At 46.8% G+C, this 6,617-nt stretch overlaps 1 protein-coding gene across 1 annotated transcript; it reads right to left on the reverse strand.

The window, feature by feature from the left end:
• Window positions 1–2,199: 2,199 nt before the first annotated feature.
• On the reverse strand, window positions 2,200–2,854 carry LOC147961085 (uncharacterized). Its single transcript, XM_087533666.1, has 2 exons — window positions 2,600–2,854; window positions 2,200–2,508 (listed from the first exon to the last, which is right to left on the reverse strand). Exons 1-2 carry the CDS (start codon window positions 2,852–2,854, stop codon window positions 2,200–2,202), a joined length of 564 nt encoding a protein of 187 aa, XP_087389792.1.
• Between the last annotated feature and the right edge of the window lie 3,763 nt (window positions 2,855–6,617).

Genomic DNA, 6,617 nt, shown 5'->3' on the forward strand with positions numbered 1-6,617 from the left:
GTTTGGCGGTGCATGTTGGAAGAACTAGAAGCAGCTAGCACTTCCTGCAAATGCAAGACAGAAGGTGTGAAAGGAAGGGAGACTTAATAGAGGATGCTGGATGGCAAGTGTTTCGATGTTCTTTTATGAGCACGGAAGGACAAGGTAGAGATAGATGCTTGTATTCTCTGAAGTGCTTCATGATTTAATATCGCCTTATTGCAACCAGAAACCACATAGATGCTTCTGACGTTTTGACGATTGTCCTTTGCACTGTGCTGTGATTATTCAATCACCTGTCTTTTTGTGTGTTTTGGTATTCTTTCCTTGGCAGGATGTATTGACTCTCGGGCTGTTCAAGTTTTATATTCGTTTTCTCTTATAAACTGGACCAATCACTTTTCTAAATGAGATGTGGATTTCAACTATGTTCGTTGTTTGAAAAATATATGATCTTGCATTAGTCTAAACATAAACAATTACGAATTGTGCGCTGAGATTTTCAAGAAAGTATCGACTGATAATGGACGTTGTTACGCTCGGTATTCCCATACACTTGGGCATATATCAAGAAACTTTTTTTTGAATATTGTCATCACATTTAGAGTGGTTTTTGTCATATTTGGGAGTACCGAGAGTACTCCATGATCTCGGGAGTACCTAGTATGTTGTTGAACATTGTAAACTATTGCCATTGTTTTGACGCTACCATAACCTGATCCACTCAAAGGCTCGACCACCATGTTCTGCCTTGACTCGCCATGCCCCGGCTAATTACTGTTACCACTACATCCCAATCCAACCTAGCGAAAAGGATGTTGGATGCCTGCGATGTGGGAAACCTTAGGGCCTGCTCGTTAGCCCTCCACGGCCGTCAACTCCTCAACTCCATCGCCAGGATCCTATTGCCAGCTTCTTGCGAGCAAGCCGACAGCGAGTGAAGCGCTCGGTGACACAGCTTCTCTCTTGTATGAGGAGCCAGCCTGAAGCAAGTGAAATTACATCCCATTTGTGGCCCATCTTGTTGGAAAGTTGTAACAGGCTCATAGCCCAATTCGCTGGGAAAGTTGGATGATCTATAGGCCTGCTGGTTTGTTGTTGTTATCGCGCTAGCATATCCGCCGTTGACTCGTTGAAATTTGTGGCACTAGCAGACTAGCAGTCAACATCACCTCACCAGCGAACGAGCACGGGAGGCCACTCAATGGAGCTACGCAAGGGGGCACAAGGCGGAAGCACATGTGCCCACACAACAGAGCATGTCATGGCCGCTGGAGGATCTTGGAGCAGTAGCGGCCAGGAGCCTCGACTGGCACTGGATCTATGGAGGCGAACGGATCACGGGAGGTAAATTTCATGTTTTGACCCTTTCGCCATATGAAATCAAGATCTGACCCCTGTTGGAATTTTTTTCAAGATTTGACCCTTTTGCTACCGCAAAAGACCATAGCGGTAGAGATATACAGGCTACCGCCGCCTGACCTGGCGATAGGTTCCCTGACATCGTCAGGTCGTTAACGGCTGTGGACACGTGGCAAAGGGACCTACCGTCGCGGGCTATGGCGGTAGGCTCTTGCAACCTACCGCTGGGATCTGTGGCGGTAGGGTGGCCAACCCTACCGTCAGAAATATTGCCGTTTTGGTTACAGGAAAAGTGCATTTGGGTGGCCAACCCTACCGCCATAGTCCCAGGCGGTAGGGTGGCCAACCCTACCGCCATAGTCCCAGGCGGTAGGGTGGCCAACCCTACCGCCATAGTCCCAGGCGGTAGGGTGGCCAACCCTACCGTGAGAAATGTTGCCTTTTTGGTCATAGGAAAAGTGCAGTTGGGTGGCCAACCCTACCGCCATGACCCCTGGCGGTAGGGTGGCCAACCCTACCATAAGAAATGTTGCCTTTTTGGTCACAGGAAAAGTGTGGTTGGGTCGCCACCCTACCGCCGTAGGCCTTGGCGGTAGGGTTTCATAGGCTACCGCCGTGTGCGCTGGCGGTAGGGTGCGAAGCAGAGCAGAGTGTACTATGTTTTTCTTCGTAATCATTTGAAGACAAGTCAAGTCACAACAATAGCACAACAAAACATAGTTCATGAGATAGTTTCACCACAAGTTTCACAAATCGACTACATAGTTCATGACAGGTTTCACAAATAAAGTACATAGTTCATCACATGTTTCTCGAACCGAAGACATAGTTCACGACTAGTGTTTTGAAACGAAGGACTTATTGGGTCACACGACGCCACTTTCCTTTCTTGTCGCGTACCTCATCCTCCTCTTGGGCTTCACGAGCCCTTGCAAGCTTTCTTGCTCTCTCCTCTTGACGAGCAATCTTCTCCTTGCGTGCCCTCTCCTCCTCACGCTTCTTTCGCTCCATCCTCTCCTTTTCACGATACTCTTCCTCCAAACCTCTCTGAAATGCTTCTTCAAACAACCGCTGCCTCCTTAGACAATCTCGATATTGATCTTTCTTAACGTCTTCTGGCACATCTTGATCTATCCATGTGAAGTACTTACAAAGTGGAGGCGGCGACTACGTACGAATAAAGAACAAATGTGGTCATTTGTAAGATAGGTTCAAGTTGTAGCAACGGTTGAATACTCTTTGAACTAGAACAACTTACCGGCAGTACATCATAGGCGTGAGCTAGACGAGGACGATCGTAGGCATAGCTGGGACAAACAAAATATCTTCTTCCTTCCGTCCATGATTTCTTACGGTCGGTGGGTACCTTAACTTTGCAAACATCTCCACACCAACATGATGGAGTTCTCATATCTTTGTCCTTCACCTTATCCAACTCGGCGTCTGTCCACTTGTCAGGCATGTCCTCGTGGTTAGCACACGGTGGCCTCATCACGGAACCGGAAGAAGCCATGCCTATAAAGACAAATTTGGTAGTTAGTAAAGTAAAATAACATGTATGTATGCAAGAAAAACAAATAAACAAGACCAAATAACAAGTACCATTCACATTATTTCAACCATCTGGGTTAAGCAAGATGTCAATAGGTCTTCTTCTATCAACCCTTCTTGTCCTACGACCACGGCCACTGGTACCCGACCGCCCCCCCCCCCATGCCCTCTAAGAATGTCTCCTCGTCCACTACCGCCAATATTCGTCCGTCCTCCACGCGCACCACTCCTGCCTCCTCGTCACTACCACTCCTACCTCCTCGTGTGCCACCCGTACTGAAGGAAATATGCCCTAGAGGAAATAAGAATGTTATTATTTTATTTCCTTATATCATGATAAATGTTTATTATTCATGCTAGAATTGTATTATCCGGAAACATAATACTTGTGTGAATACATAGACAAACTAAACGTCACTAGTATGCCTCTACTTGACTAGCTCATTAATCAAAGATGGTTATGTTTCCTAACCATAGGCATGTGTTGTCATTTGATTAACGAGATCACATTATTAGGAGAATGATGTGATTGACATGACCCATTCCATTAGCTTAGCACCCGATCGTTTAGTATGTTGCTATTGCTTTCTTCATGACTTATACATGTTCCTATGACTATGAGATTATGCAACTCCCATTTACCGGAGGAACACTTTGTGTGCTACCAAACGTCACAACGTAACTGGGTGATTATAAAGGAGCTCTACAAGTGTCTCCAAAGGTAAATGTTGGGTTGGCGTATTTCGAGATTAGGATTTGTCACTCCGATTATCGGAGAGGTATCTCTGGGCCCTCTCAGTAATGCACATCACATAAGCCTTGCAAGCATTGCAACTAATGAGTTAGTTGCGATATGGTGTATTACGAAACGAGTAAAGAGACTTGCCAGTAACGAGATTGAACTAGGTATTGAGATACCGATGATCGAATCTCGGGCAAGTAACATACCGATGACAAAGGGAACAACGTATGTTGTTATGCGGTCTGACCGATAAAGATCTTCGTAGAATATGTGGGAGCCAATATGAGCATCCAGGTTCCGCTATTGGTTATTGACCGGAGACATGTCTCGGTCATGTCTACATTGTTCTCGAACCCGTAGGGTCCGCACGCTTAAGGTTTCGATGACAGTTATATTATGAGTTTATGAGTTTTGATGTACCGAAGTTAGTTCGGAGTCCCGGATGTGATCACGGACATGACGAGGAGTCTCGAAATGGTCGAGACATAAAGATTGATATATTGGACGGCTATATTAGGACACCGGAAGTGTTCCGGATGATTTGGGAGAAAACCGGAGTGCCGGAGGGTTACCGAAACCCCCCCGGGAGAAGTAATGGGCCTCATGGGCCCTAGTGGAGAGAGAGAGGGGCGGCCAGGGTGGGCCACGCGCCCCCTCCCCCTCTGGTCCGAATTGGACTAGGAGAGGGGGGCGGCGCTCCCCTTTCCTTCTCCCTCTCCCCCTTCCTTTCCCCCTCCTAGTAGGAGTAGGAAAGAGGGGAGTCCTACTCCTACTAGGAGGAGGACTCCTCCTCCTTGGCGCGCCCTAGGGCCAGCCGGCCTTCTCCTCTTGCTCCTTTATATACGAGGGCAGGGGGCACCCCTAGACACACAAGTTGATCCACGTGATCGTTTTCTTAGCCGTGTGCGGTGCCCCCTTCCACCATACTCCTCGATAATATTGTAGCGGTGCTTAGGCGAAGCCCTACGACGGTAGAACATCAAGATCGTCACCACGCCATCGTGCTGACGGAACTCTTCCCCGACACTTTGCTGGATTGGAGTCCGGGGATCGTCATCGAGCTGAACGTGTGCTAAAACTCGGAGGTGCCGTAGTTTCAGTGCTTGATCGGTCGGGCCGTGAAGACGTACGACTACATCAACCGCGTTGTCATAACGCTTCCGCTGTCGGTCTATGAGGGTACGTAGATCACACTCTCCCCTCTCGTTGCTATGCATCACCATGATCTTGCGTGTGCGTAGGAAATTTTTTGAAATTACTACGTTCCCCAACAGTGGCATCCGAGCCAGGTTTTATGTGTTAATGTTATATGCACGAGTAGAACACAAGTGAGTTGTGGGCGATATAAGTCATACTGCTTACCAGCATGTCATACTTTGGTTTGGCGGTATTGTTGGATGAAGCGGCCCGGACCGACATTACGCGTACGCTTACGCGAGACTGGTTCTACCGATGTGCTTTGCACACAGGTGGCTGGCGGGTGTCAGTTTCTCCAACTTTAGTTGAACTGAGTGTGGCTACGCCTGGTCCTTGCGAAGGTTAAAATAGCACCAACTTGACAAACTATCGTTGTGGTTTTGATGCGTAGATAAGATTGGTTCTTGCTTAAGCCCGTAGAAGCAACGTAAAACTTGCAACAACAAAGTAGAAGACGTCTAACTTGTTTTTGCAGGGCATGTTGTGATGTGATATGGTCAAGACATGATGCTAAAATTTTATTGTATGAGATGATCATGTTTTGTAACCGAGTTATCGGCAACTGGCAGGAGCCATATGGTTGTCGCTTTATTGTATGCAATGCAGTTACGTTGTAATGCTTTACTTTATCACTAAGCGGTAGCGATAGTCGTGGAAGCATAAGATTGGCGAGATGACAACGATGCTACGATGATGATCAAGGTGTCGCGCCGGTGACAATGGTGATCATGACGGTGCTTCGAAGATGGAGATCACAAGCACAAGATGATGATGGCCATATCATATCACTTATATTGATTGCATGTGATGTTTATCTTTTATGCATCTTATCTTGCTTTGTTTGACGATAGCATTTTAAGATGATCTCTCACTAATTATCAAGAAGTGTTCTCCCTGAGTATGCACCGTTGTGAAAGTTCTTCGTGCTAAGACACCACGTGATGATCGGGTGTGATAGGCTCTACGTTCAAATACAACGGGTGCAAAACAGTTGTACATGCAGAATACTCAGGTTATACTTGACGAGCCAAGTATATACAGATATGGCCTCGGAACACGGAGACCGACAGGTCGAGCGTGAATCATATAGTAGATATGATCAACATAGTGATGTTCACCAATGAAACTACTCCATCTCACGTGATGATCGGACATGGTTTAGTTGATTTGGATCACGTAATCACTTAGAGGATTAGAGGGATGTCTATCTAAGTGGGAGTTCTTTAGTAATATGATTAATTGAACTTAAATTTATCATGAACTTAGTACCTGATAGTATCTTGCTTGTTTATGTTTGATTGTAGATAGATGGCCCGTACTGTTGTTCCGTTGAATTTTAATGCGTTCCTTGAGAAAGCAAAGTTGAAAGATGATGCACTGGTAGAAAAAGGGCATGTTGTCTCGGTTCGTAAGGGCCTTTTGTCCCGGTTCCTGAACCGGGACTAAAGGGTCGGTACTAATGCCCTGTCCCTTTAGTCCCGGTTCAATCTAGAACCGGGATAGATGGGCCTCCACGTGGCCTGTGCGCGGAGCCCAGGCAGGAGGACGTTTGGTCCCGGTTGGTGGCACCAACCGGGACCAATAGGCATCCACGCGTCAGCCTTTCTGTGGCTGTGGTTTTTGTTTTTTTTGAAAGGGGGGTTGGGGGGTTTTGGGGGGTTAATTTAGGTGTTTCATATATTGTGTTAGCTAGCTATAACTAATAGAGAGAAGTGTCCTCTCTTATGTCCGTGCTTGGTCGACGCTACGTACTATACATACGTATAGAGAGGACTAGACACGCTAG

The sequence above is a fragment of the Triticum urartu genome, chromosome 7A (assembly GCF_056163025.1).
Source record: "Triticum urartu cultivar PI428250 chromosome 7A, HENAU_Tu73, whole genome shotgun sequence".
NCBI lineage: Eukaryota > Viridiplantae > Streptophyta > Magnoliopsida > Poales > Poaceae > Triticum > Triticum urartu.

Excerpts from the sequence above, each read along its gene's own strand:
- LOC147961085 (XM_087533666.1), bottom strand. The coding sequence starts at position 2,854 with ATGGCTTCTTCCGGTTCCGTGATGAGGCCACCGTGTGCTAACCACGAG. Across the intron at positions 2,509-2,599 it reads ACGCCTATGATGTACTGCCG|TCGCCGCCTCCACTTTGTAA; the intron begins GTAAGTTGTTCT and ends ATTCGTACGTAG.